This window comes from Brachyhypopomus gauderio, chromosome 8 (genome assembly GCF_052324685.1).
Source record: "Brachyhypopomus gauderio isolate BG-103 chromosome 8, BGAUD_0.2, whole genome shotgun sequence".
Taxonomy (NCBI): Eukaryota; Metazoa; Chordata; class Actinopteri; order Gymnotiformes; family Hypopomidae; genus Brachyhypopomus; species Brachyhypopomus gauderio.
The window spans coordinates 2,213,050-2,225,555 of record NC_135218.1 but is presented as its reverse complement, the minus strand read 5'-3'; the positions used below and the strand labels follow the sequence as shown (position 1 = coordinate 2,225,555).

The following is a 12,506-nucleotide window of genomic DNA, read 5'->3' as shown; positions in this document are numbered from 1 at the left end:
TGTTTTGTTTTAATCGTGCGCACGTTTTCATTCATTCATTTGCAAACCCTACTGGCCTAAGCGCATACATTGCAGATACAAGGAGAGAGGCAGTAACAGTTCCCTGAAACTGTATATACTTTGATTGTTTAGATTTATGCCACAATGAACAGAGATACGTTTATTAGGTCTTATTTGCTTATGCTGTGGCTCTGCCCGTGCGCGATGGCCTCGCGCGCTGTCGATTCACGAGATCGTGCACCTCTCGAATTTTGTAACTTCGCGCGCGCCGCGCCTCAGCGCAATGAACAAAGTCATGTTTGCAGGGTTCATACACCTTTACAAGGTGGAATTAAAGCACTTGTACGTCACTTTAAAGGTCCAGTTCAATATTTCCCAGCACGAGAAATTTAAATAAGTTAAACATTTATACATATACTCGAAATTATTCAAAATAATTCGCTTTTAATCACATTGTTTAATGGTTGTTTATTTTCAAAACGCCCAATCTGAACGTCTTCACGTTCTCTCATGTTTCGTCCTGGAATTACAAGAGGCTCGTATTTGTTAACCTAATACAAGAGAACTGTTCAGTTAGACAGATATTTGTTGTGAAACGAAGTAGTTACAATTTCAAGCATTTAAAGTAGCCTATTCAAACCTGAAACACAAAGCAACATTAAAATTCATCATAAATGTTCATTAAAATGCTTAGAATTCGCTTCAGATGCCGTTTACTGATTGCGATTCCCCGCTGTGCAAGGGAAGCTACAATGTCCTCATGACGCATAAGCAAATAAGACCTAATAAACGTATCTCTGTTCATTGTGGCATAAATCTAAACAATCAAAGTATATACAGTTTCAGGGAACTGTTACTGCCTCTCTCCTTGTATCTGCAATGTATGCGCTTAGGCCAGTAGGGTTTGCAAATGAATGAATGAAAATGTGCGCACGATTAAAACAAAACGTGTGCACGAATTGTTAATCGTGCACACGAATTACTAAACCGTGAGCACGAGTTTAATTAAAACGTGCGCACGATTAAAACAAAACGTGCGCACGAATTGTTAATCGTGCGCACAAATTAATAAATCGTGAGCACGAATTACAAAAAACATGCGCTCGAATGGTAAAGCGTTCCCTCGTTTAATTTTTATTTTTTACCCATGTCCCCTCCCGGGCTCCGTATCATTGCAATGTTTAAAATAAAGAAAATATGTGTTTCCTGTACACATTCCTTTGTACATTCTGAATGTACAAGCATAATGAATAAATTAAAAATAATTTATTAATTAAATTAATTATTGTTTCATTTTCTTTCATACACTTCCTCCTGTGAACAGCCAGGAAAGGCAAACATGGAGGAAATGAAAAATCCAGCCAAGAAAAGAAAGGGCAACGTAAATCTGAAATATAAAAAGGAGAGGCAGTGGCACATGACATTGTGCTGTATTTCAGTATGAAAACATTTAAATTATATTTTGTTTATAGTCCAAATAAAACTTAATTGGCCTAGATTCAGCCTTGGCTCAAGAACATTAAATCATGAATAGAAGAAAATATATAATAACAAATAAGCTGCTGTCCACTCTCATATCTCTTCCTATGTCTGTGTGTGTGTGTGTGTGTGTGTGTGTGTGTGTGTGTGTGTGTGTGTGTGTGTGTGTGTGTGTGTGTGTGTGTGTGTGTGTGTGTGTTTGTGCATGAATAAAATGTAAAATGTTACATATTAATCAAAAGCTCATTAGCTTCTTATGCAAAGATTTGAGTGGCACGTTTCATTATATTAAAAGTGCTAATGACATTTTTCCTCATTGTTTTTTAACTATTTCTTTTTGCTTCAATCAAGTGATGGCCGTGACTTTTAATAGCATGTTGATTGCACTCCCTCAGTTTCTTTCCCTTTAAAAGAGGTAATGAACAAACTATTACAGAAGAGTGTGTCCAGGTGTATCTGCATACAAGGGTGTACATGTATGTTGTGTGTGGCCTGCATGCACACATGTGCATTTGTGTCCTACCTACATGCATAATATGGCTGTTTATCCCTGTTTTAATCATAAGCATATTTTAGAAGATGAAACACTCTGCTGTGTTGTTTACCCAATAAGGTAAAAGCTGTTGCTTGGCCCTCATGCTAATTTCTCTCTCCTGCAATTATGACCATATATGGAAGCACAGAGAGATGATTGGTCTGCTTTACAAATGAAATGTTGCAGATGTCCGTCAATTTGCTAACACAAAGGCGAGCAATTATGGGTTTTCATATGCAAAAAGAGATAGAAACCTCCAGACAGAAGAGATGTTGAATAACCAAGAGAGAGTGATCCATATCAAAACAGACTGCCCATCCTAAAACAAAGACTACAACAGTTTAGTATAAACTGGCATGATGAACTTTCATAGGATCTCATGTAAAATAGACTGTGTGTAACATTTTGGGGTTATGGGGACACTTATGGGGCCTTAATATAAAAAAACAGCTATTTTTTTGCAAAGCAGATTAATATTTTTGCAGATTTCTATAGTGTGATATTCATTCATTATCTTATTTATTTGTTTATTTATTCTCTAAGTAAAAAAAATGGAGTATGTATGTCTGAAACTCCAAATGAATACGGTATGGTCTGAACTGATATAGTGATGTGACGCTACTGTATTGTTTGAAATATAGACATTTTTCTAAAGGTTTACACTTTATGTAAAAGCATAACAGTTCTGTGAACTTATATATACTTTTTATATAACTGTCTCAGTAATACACTACATATTGACATTTCACTTTCAATCAATTTCTGAATTAAGTAACTAGAGAGATCTGTTAAAATTAGCATATGTTTAAAACTTCAAAATGCCAATGACATTACTGAATAATAAATAATGTTACACGTGTCCCTAAATTGTCAGATTGAAAAATCTTTTTATCTCCACACCAGTATATGCTGTTTATCGAGGTCTGTCATGTCCATGTGCCATGAGTAAACTGATAGCAAAACAGATACGTCTATCGTCTATCTGTTTGTGATCATGCAGAGCACATTGACATGTTAGTCAAAGCAAACAAGGAGGTAGGCTAGTTAATGAATGAATGATTAATAATTAATAAATGAAAGACTAATAAATTAATGAAACATGTTATATTTTGAAGTCTCCTTCACAGCTGAACCCAGCTCCTGACTAACCATTGAAACCTCTAAAATTCACATTTATTTTTGTAAGCTCACACTGTGTTCCTGTTGCTATGAAGAACAACACTTTTGTTTTTTTTTGTGTGTGTTTTTTTTTTTTTTTTTTTTGGGGGGGGGGGGGGGGGGTTGTTTACATTTACATTTATGGCATTTGGCAGACGCCCTTATCCAGAGCGACTTACATTTTTATACAAGTGAGCAATTGAGGGTTAAGGGTCTTGCTCAGGGGCACCTCAGTCATGGCCTCAGGTCTGGGAATCAAACCCACGGCCCTCCGGTCACAAGACCAGTTCCCTACCACCAGACCATGACTGCACTGTTGTTGATATGTAGACCCTAGAAATACAATATTCAACTTACTAACAACAATGAGGACAGATGGTACTTTTGTTGTTGCTAACAGGAAAATGAGCAAATATTTTTTACACCAGTTTTACATGAAGCTTCCTTAATGCGTACACATGTATAACATCAGTTAAATACAGAGGTGGAATTAGATTGAAGCAATTCATTCTGAACTGATGACTGGTCTTCAGTTAGCACATGCTACGTGACTTACACCATTCTTATCTTCCCTTAAAGAAAATAAAGTATTGAGAATGTATTCAAAGTGTAATTTTGGTACCAATAAATGTGAAGTAACACAAAACAGCAAGTCATTATCTAGAGACCAGTAATTGCAGCCAAAGGGAACAAAAAGAGTTGTAGTGCACTAATTACAAAACTATAGTCCTGAGGTTTTAGCTAGCTCGCTAACACCATCAACTACATGTAAAATAAGAATATTTTTCAGGAGTTAAGCTGCTTCCATAAACATTCACTATTCTGTCATTATCTTTGGCTGAGGGTTTTCCTTTTTCTCTCTTTCATTCTCACTTTTTTCCGTTGCCTTTGTAAAGTCTGTTCACACATAATATGGATGTTGCTAGTGTTGAACAAGTAGAGGGAACACACACTAGAGCAATCAAAATTCTTCATTTCGCTTATTGTCACCATGCATTGCCACACCACAAAAGCAAGATGTTGCCTGAAGACAGTGCTGAATAGCTTCTCTCATTTGCTCAGTAAATCAGCACTTGCGTTTGAAAGACCATGTAGATCTTTACAAAGACCATGTAGATCTTTACAGCACTCTCTTGACACCAACCTTTAAGTACCTTTCTCACAAAGGATTATAAAGCAGAATAGAACTCTTATCTTTGTTTTTGATACCTAAGTGTGGCTTTGTTAAAGGAAAAGATCAAGTTGACAATACATGAAGATGGCTGAACCTTCTCCGCTCTCACTTCACAATATTAAATGTGCTAACTGAAAAACCAATTATCCTATGGCAGCTACAGTTCTTGGCATGGATCATTATACCACATTCCCCAAGCTAGGATATTATGAATCAAGCCTTTCCAATAGTTAACAATACTTCACTATGGATGTGTTAGACTCCTCTGCATAAATAACATTCTTGTTCTCCCCAGTAAAGGTTTATATAAGTTTAGTCTACCAGTATTTCTGTGAAACACATGGAGGTATACAGACTGCTTACTTGACAGCCAGCTTGATTGCCAGCTACAAACATTCACGGTTCCTGTGTCAAGCCTTGGTCTTGGACTTTGATGTGCAGCTTTTGACCTTACAGCAGAAATACATCCTGCAATGCTGATGGGGAGCAGAGAGACAGTCCACTAATCTTTCATTCCACTGACAATTACGACACCTGACAGAGTATTTTGAGGAAAACACTGACTCATACTAAAATCTGATAGCAGTTATTTTCAGTGTTTGAATCTTAACAGAACACAAAGAAGTCCCTCGGCAGACAAAATAAACTATTAAAAACACTGAAGGAGTTCAAGTTCTCACACCAGTCCACCGATAAAGCAGGGAGCAAGGTTATTGACATTGTCTTGAACAGAACAAGAACCACATCAGTGTCCAGATTTGGTTTGTTTTAAAGGAGCTACAGAAAGAACAGATGCTGCTGGAGGTTACTGATGTTGTACTGTGCTCTGCATATTGCTGTATCTCCTGTTGTTCATCACATGTGACGCAGGACATGAAGTGCCTGATAATTAGCTGGTGAGTTAAATAAGATTCAAGAGTTTAGAAAAACTAAAACAAAATGAATGAATGAAATGAAATCAAGGCCATAACATTGAATGTTGTGGCAAACAGGAGCCATGTAGTTGGAGTTTGAAGTAACATATGTACCATTACTGTAAGAACATCTATTAATTGATTGACTTTCAACCTAATGATTTAATACCTTACATTCTGTTCAGCAAGACAGCCTCTTTGAAGGGTCTTCTGTGTCTTACTGCTGGCAAAAATGTTAGATACCTACATAGATACCTCCCTATTAGATACCTATACATAGATACACCTAGATACCTAGTTAGCTACCTACTACACAGATGTATGCATATAGATATATGCTTATATGGTTCTTTTAAGAAAAATATCAGTCAGTAAGAAAATAAATCAGCTAGTCTGCCAACAAATGCACAAGATGTACCTCCCAAAATAATCCTCATGTCACTTAGTGTTTGCTAGGTAAGTATATACATAGCAAGATAAGCAAAGAACAGTCTCTAAGCGAAGTTAATGGCATAGTTGAAGAAGGAGATGTCAGCAGACTCCAGACAGGATGGCTCTCAGTGTGACTCATGGGCCAGCCCTAACCATCTGTACATAAAGACACACCTATCTCCAGTTCTGTAGAGTGTGCCCATGCATTTGGTCAGGATGCTTACATTTCCATGCATGACTCAAAGACTTGCCCAATTATTTTCTATATATGGACTGAATGACGCGCTCATATGTCTGTGGCCTACAGACAGATGTTATTGCATAAGGGTCAAGATAAAACAGCTAGCATGTAGCTACACATGTGAAATGCTGTAGATTTATAATAATTACAGTAATTCACCTCAATATTGATACTGTTACAAACATACATTACAGGCCAGGTACTGTAAATGCCACATCCTTTGATTTAATAGGCTTATCGGATTATGCTGTGTTACACAAATATTGCTGCTTAAGTAACTACTCTTTACATTAATGATAACTTTGTTAAAAGCATTATATATATAATTATCCAATTTTATTTTATCTACTTACAGTTTGACATTCGACATCTAAACAATTACAAAAATATAAGCAAATAAAATATTCACCCGTGTCTATTCAATCTGTGTTGGAAGGTGAGGGGTTGAGTGGAAGCCTGTGAGCCTGTGTCTCCCCCTATCAGGACTGTGATGCCCGCTGTTCGTTTACAGAGGGCCTGGCAGTTATAATTCAGGGCAATACCAGTTTCAAATGACAGCAAAATTGACCAATCATATCTTCTCTCTTAGTGGGCGGGCTTAACTGTATGATAATTTCCGCCCATACAGATTATATGGACGCACAATAAGATGAGCATGATGGAGATGAGTGAAGACGCTACGCTGGTGGATGGGAAATATAAATATAAGAAACGTCCAGATGGAAGTAAAAATAAATATAGTGTTATTTGCATTTTATGTAGGAAGGAGTTCGCTTATCACACGAGCACTTCCACCCTTCGTTACCACCTCAACGCAAAACATGTTGGTACTAATGCGCAGGTCAGTAATGATCACTTAGCTGATAAATGTATTCCTAGTACGATAGGGTGAACAAACGTCCGTATTTCACATCCTGTCCCGGGGTTTTTTTAAGTGAGGAAATGTCCTGGTTTTTAAATTACCTTCATTGGACCATTAAAACTGATTAAACCTAATCAAGACTGGATTAAACTTTCGCTAGTGACGCGCGCGACTTCGCACACCTCGCACGAGCGGCGGAGGCGTTTATACTGTAACGTTGGTTAAATACCAGGACAGTTTACTGTTGACAACTCGTCTCTTTTATTTAAACATTAATACAAGCGAACTCACTCAAGAAAAATAACCGAATCCTCTCTCTCTCTCACTCTCGCTCCTCGCGCACTTTTCCACTCGCACACACAACTTAACTTAAAGAAACAGTAACCCAATAATCCCTTAAGGATCATTACAATACTTTACGCATCACATTATTTGGTTATTGTGAAGAGTGCCCTAAATGTGGCTCTGACTGGGGATCACTGGACCTCTGTTAGCAACAAGAATTATCTTGGTGTGACAGCTCATATTATAGATGATGAATGAAAGATCCAGTCATTTGCTTTGAGCATGCAGAAGATCACTAGGCACTATGGAGATGCCTGTGGCAGAGGCCTGGGAAATTAAAGAAAAAGTCTACCATCTAAAATGGTATTAAAAAACATCTGATTTACTTCACTTCTTCTTATTCTTCCAATATCATGAGCAAAGCTCCCAAAATTTAATATTTTTGGTCAGAATTTTCAGTGTTCTGAAAACTGTTTGCTCTGTTTTCTGCACTCATCTATTGGTCTGTGTAGTAGACTGGTGGAAAAATAAACAAGATGTTGAAGTTTATGCTTATGTTCATTGATTCATTCATCATTCAAACTTAAATTAATATTTCTCACGTTAAATATTGAAATGCGATTAAAATGCGATTAATTTCGATTAATTAATTACAACGCTTGTAATTAATTCGATTAATTTTTTTGATCGTATCCCACCCCTAATATATATATATATATATATATATATATATATATATATATATATATATATATATATATATATATATATATATATATATATATATATTGTTTATATATGTATATATATATGACCATCTATTTCATGGTCACTGGCTTCCTCCCACAGTCCAAAACATGGAGGTAAATTGGTGGTCCCTGAAAAATTTGTGACTGTGTATCTCTTCATGTCCAATAAAAACAGTTGTCGATGTGAATGTGTGTGTGCTTGTATGCCCAGTGGTGGGTGGAGCTCTGTCACAAGAGTCTGTCCTCCCAACTCAGTTCCCCAGGGGACTGTGGGTTATAGTAGAGAGTTTGCTGTGTGAATGCTGCTTCTCACTGCTGTATGTCTGATTGGACAGGTTACTGAGTTACTGTTGCTGTTCTATCAGCTCGAACCAGTCTGGACATTCTGCTCTGACCTCTGGCATCAGCAAGACATTTGCACCCACAGAACTGACGCTCACTGGATAATTTCTCTTTTTCAGACCATTCTCTGTAAACCTTACAGATTGTTGTGCGTGAAAAATCCCAGTAGATCAGCAGTTTCTGAAATACTCAGACCAGCCCGTCTGGCACCAACCACCATATCATGTTCAAAGTCACTTAAATCATCTTTCTTCCCCATTCTGATGATCGGTTTGAACTGCAGCAGATTGTCTTGGCCATGTGTACATGCCTAAATGCATTGAGTTGCTGCCATGTGATTGGCTGATTCAACATTATTGAGCAGTTGAACAGGTGTACCTGATAAAATGGCCGGTGAGTGTGAAAATGTATATATAAAATGTATATAAAAATATATATATATATATATATATATATATATATATATATATATATATATATATATATATATATATATATATATATGTATTCAATCAGGTGGCATTGTTGGACTGGATATATACTCACCATCCTCCTCAGTCTGCTTAACAATCTCTTCACTCTCCTTGCTGCCCTCTGGATTGGCCAACACCAGCCGCAGCCTGACGGTCACGAAGGGCCGGAGTCCTCGCAGGATGTAGTGGGAGGAGGTGGGGATGAGCTCCTCGGAGGCAAACTCCTGCTGGTTGAATACATACTGGTACTGCACGGTCAGGTTAAAGCTGTGGCAACGTGTCACAGCGTACGTGAACAGGTCCCACTCCAGCCGCAGCTGCCGTGCACGCACATCCACAACCTTCACGTTCTGAGGACCGTTAACTGGATCTGGTCAAAGAAGAGTTCAGGGAAGAAGGAGAACAAAGAGAGGGAGAGAGAGAGAAAGAGGGACAGTGGGTGATGGAGAAGGAGAGAACACAGGCAAAATATATTGATATTCTCTGATGTCAGGTCAGTGAGGTGGCCTGCTCAAGAACAAACATAAAATCAAAAAACTGTGCCAACAGTATGGTGCCCTTCTGCTACAGAGCTGGAAAACCACTGACAAAGCACTCTGTAAAACAGTACCAAAACAAGCTAAAGCACTGCACTCCAGTGGGTTTGTGATTCCTAAAGCACTGCACTCCAGTGGGGTTGTTCCAAGTAAACTGTGTTGTTCTCAGCTAATTCCTCTTTATTAAAGCAATCACAAAACGAACACAGAAAACTTCCATTCAGTTTAGCCTCACATGTATCCTAGCGGAGCTGAAAGTACAAGAGGATGTTAGCCTCCGTAGACGCGTAGCCTACACCCTCCCGTTCTCTGGGGAGGAGCCGCTGTAGAAGATCTCAGTTAGGGGCTCAAACATCCCAATGCCAAACAGTGTCTTAACATGTGCACAGCTAAACCCTCTAAACTTACAAGACTAAGGATTTTCATTATCCATGAAAAGACATAGAGGTGAACAATTATCCAAGGCTTATCCAACAGTAATGGACAATGACATGAAGCCATGATGTGGCTACACAGTCCTGGAATCCGTAGAAGACTACTGACCAGAAAAAACAAAAATGCCTCATATTCTACCTTTAAAATGTTTGTAAAGCTTGTCAAGCGTTTCAGATACAATCCAACAACAGCTCATGTGTTGCAAACTAAAAACTAACAAAATCATTTTTAGAATCATTTTATTAATGTTAAGACCTTGGAATTTGTCACTTCATTTCCCAAGATGACCTATCTCAAGCACCAATGTGAAAGAAACACATGGTCAGCCATTTATGTCAAATGCCAGTTAGGGGTAGCTCAGGTATGGGAGGACAGAATTGTGCTGCTGAGATCACTGAGATCAGCCCCTGCCTGTCCTGGGACTTGAGCTAACAACCCTCTAGCCTATGGCACAGATCCTTAACCACTGAGCTACTGCTCGAAAAGCTGAACTGCTTGTAGGGCATCTTGAAATGGTCAAATCATCAGTATTAGTAGTGGCATTTATTACTTTCTTACTCCTTTTTTCCTGACCCTACTGTCAGGACACCTGCAACTGAAACACTTCCTGGCCTCTTGTGTGCTTACCAAGCACTGCACGTTGTGTTCTGGTCGAGCACTAAGACGAGCCTCTTCAGCATCCTTATCTTAGTGTCCATAACTCAATATCAGAACACCAGCCCAAACAATGCTGATTAACGGAAGTCCCTCATTTCCAAAAGGCATGATTATGGATAATCAATACCTAGTCTCAACTGGAGTTTAGTCGTAATTGACAGCAACATTTATTGCAATTTTGTCTTTTGGCTGGCAAGGGAACGTGATCACACGCGCCGCCCCTCTGATGGAGGCTAGTGGATTAGGGGATTAAGGCTTTGCTGTTGAACAGGTGCAGGGCAAGAGAAACCTCATCAATCTGAGGCAAACGGGGAATATAAGCATGCTAGTGATATGCTAGTGGATAGTGGTACAGAGTAAGGTGGTGTCCAAGGCAGTGGCATGGTTGGGCTTTCAGAAGACCAGACGAGCGGCTAGAGGTGGGGAGAAGCTGACGGACGGCTAGCCGAGAGGGTCATTAATCGCGGGCACTCGGAAGGAACGCAGGAAGGAAATCAATCTTCACCACGGTGGCACTTTGCTGTGATCTCTAGGAGAACAAATGCCCTGCAACATTTATCACAACTCCACCACTCCCACTGCGTTCCTCTACCGACTGGGGCAAGTGAGCAAAACCGCAAGCAATAAACATATCAATGGGTGTCTAAAACAACCAGCTGCACAGGTGATCCACGCAGGGCAATTCGGATGGAAGGAGTGCTAGAGTGGGAAAGCAAGAGAGAAAAAGAGAAGCAGAGAAAAACAAAAAAGCAGAAATTATATGACTCAATGTCAACCTGTCTGCTGTCCCCTGCAGACTTCCTTTGGGAAGGAGAGGAGACAAATGCGTTTCTTCTTTGTTGTGGAGTCGTGGGGTGGAGGGGTGTGCAATTTTGCATCGAGCTGCATGAGGGACAGAAAAACACCCCGACTAAAGCAGCAGGACTTAGGGAAGCATTATCACCAACCCCCGCCCTTCCTCGTGGTGTCTGCAGTAGGCTGCACTTTACATCCACCCTTTTCAAAGACACGCTAGCCTTTTTTTTTCTTCTTTTCCACCCTGGTCACTTACACCAACAACCAACAGACAACGTGCCCTTTCCAGAGCAAAGCTCTCAGCTCGAGTGCGCCGTGGTCCACAGGTCAGGCCAGAGGCAGCGGCTGGGGTCCGAGAGCCCATCAACCCTGGCTGAGCTGGAGAATAACGGGCCGCGGTGAATAATGCATTCAGTGGTGGGAACGCACTAGCAGAATTGTGTGGCCCGGCCCTCCTGAAGAAGAGCCCCATGCAGAGACATGTCTGAAAATAAACTGCATGCACATTGCTGTGAGCAGATGTTAGACCTTCTTTCACAGCAGTGCTTTTTAATTACAGTTTTTTTTTTGCACGAGTGCAGCAAATGATGTTTGGTATTTGAAGCTCTTGACTAAACTTTGTGGTCTAATTAGGTGAATATGAGAACGTGACCTCTACCATTTCTTCCATATGAGAAGCTGTTTATCAACTGAAATCAACAGACTCAATGAAAGGACTATGTACCATTAAAATGCTGACCCGAAAACAGTTGATTTAACCTGAGCTCTAAAGTTAACAACACATGAAACTCAGCAAAGCCTGTGTTGGGTCAGCAGACCGAGGTGACCTGTAATATTACACTAGGTTTAGCCCAGAGGTAGTCCCAGAGTCATGCCTCACTGTGCTCAAGGCAGGGGTGGATGGCTAGCTGAGAAGAGGATGTTATATTTAGCACAATGCCACACAATGTCAGCCTGATCATACACGGAGAGAAAGATATAAGGAGAGAAACAGGAAGCTAGGGTGATGGGGGGATAGGGAGGGGCAGAGGAGAAAATACAGTCTGTTATGTAATGCAGATTTACAGAAATGTGCCTTAAATAAGACACTTCTAAACATACTTCTGTCTGATTTTTTTTCTGTAGTTTTGTCACTGGTGTGCTCATTAAATGTATGGAACAGAGCAAGCCACTTCAATGACGTCAAGTGTAATCAGAGTCTCTCAGATTTACTGACATAACCAAAAATATATCACCAAAACATAGAAACTGACAGGTGATAAAAGGAAATGGAAGTATGAATCAAATCAAATCAAATCACATATATTTATATAGCGCTTTTCACAACACATGTTGTCACAAAGCGCTTTACAGGATTTACAAGGTTAACAATACTATGAGTCCAAATCTCATGAGGATTTAAGTATGTAAGAAAACAAAATAGCCCTCAGTCCATATTC

At 39.5% G+C, this 12,506-nt stretch overlaps 1 protein-coding gene across 23 annotated transcripts in view; it reads right to left on the bottom strand.

Annotated features, from left to right (window-relative positions):
- ptprt (protein tyrosine phosphatase receptor type T) overlaps positions 1-12,506 on the bottom strand; it is a 326,972-nt gene that overhangs the window by 143,383 nt on the left and 171,083 nt on the right. For all 23 annotated transcript variants that reach the window (XM_077013789.1, XM_077013772.1, XM_077013775.1 and 20 more), the window contains one exon: positions 8,718-9,014. In XM_077013789.1, coding sequence (XP_076869904.1) covers positions 8,718-9,014 — 297 coding nt within the window. The remainder of the gene's footprint in view (positions 1-8,717; positions 9,015-12,506) is intronic.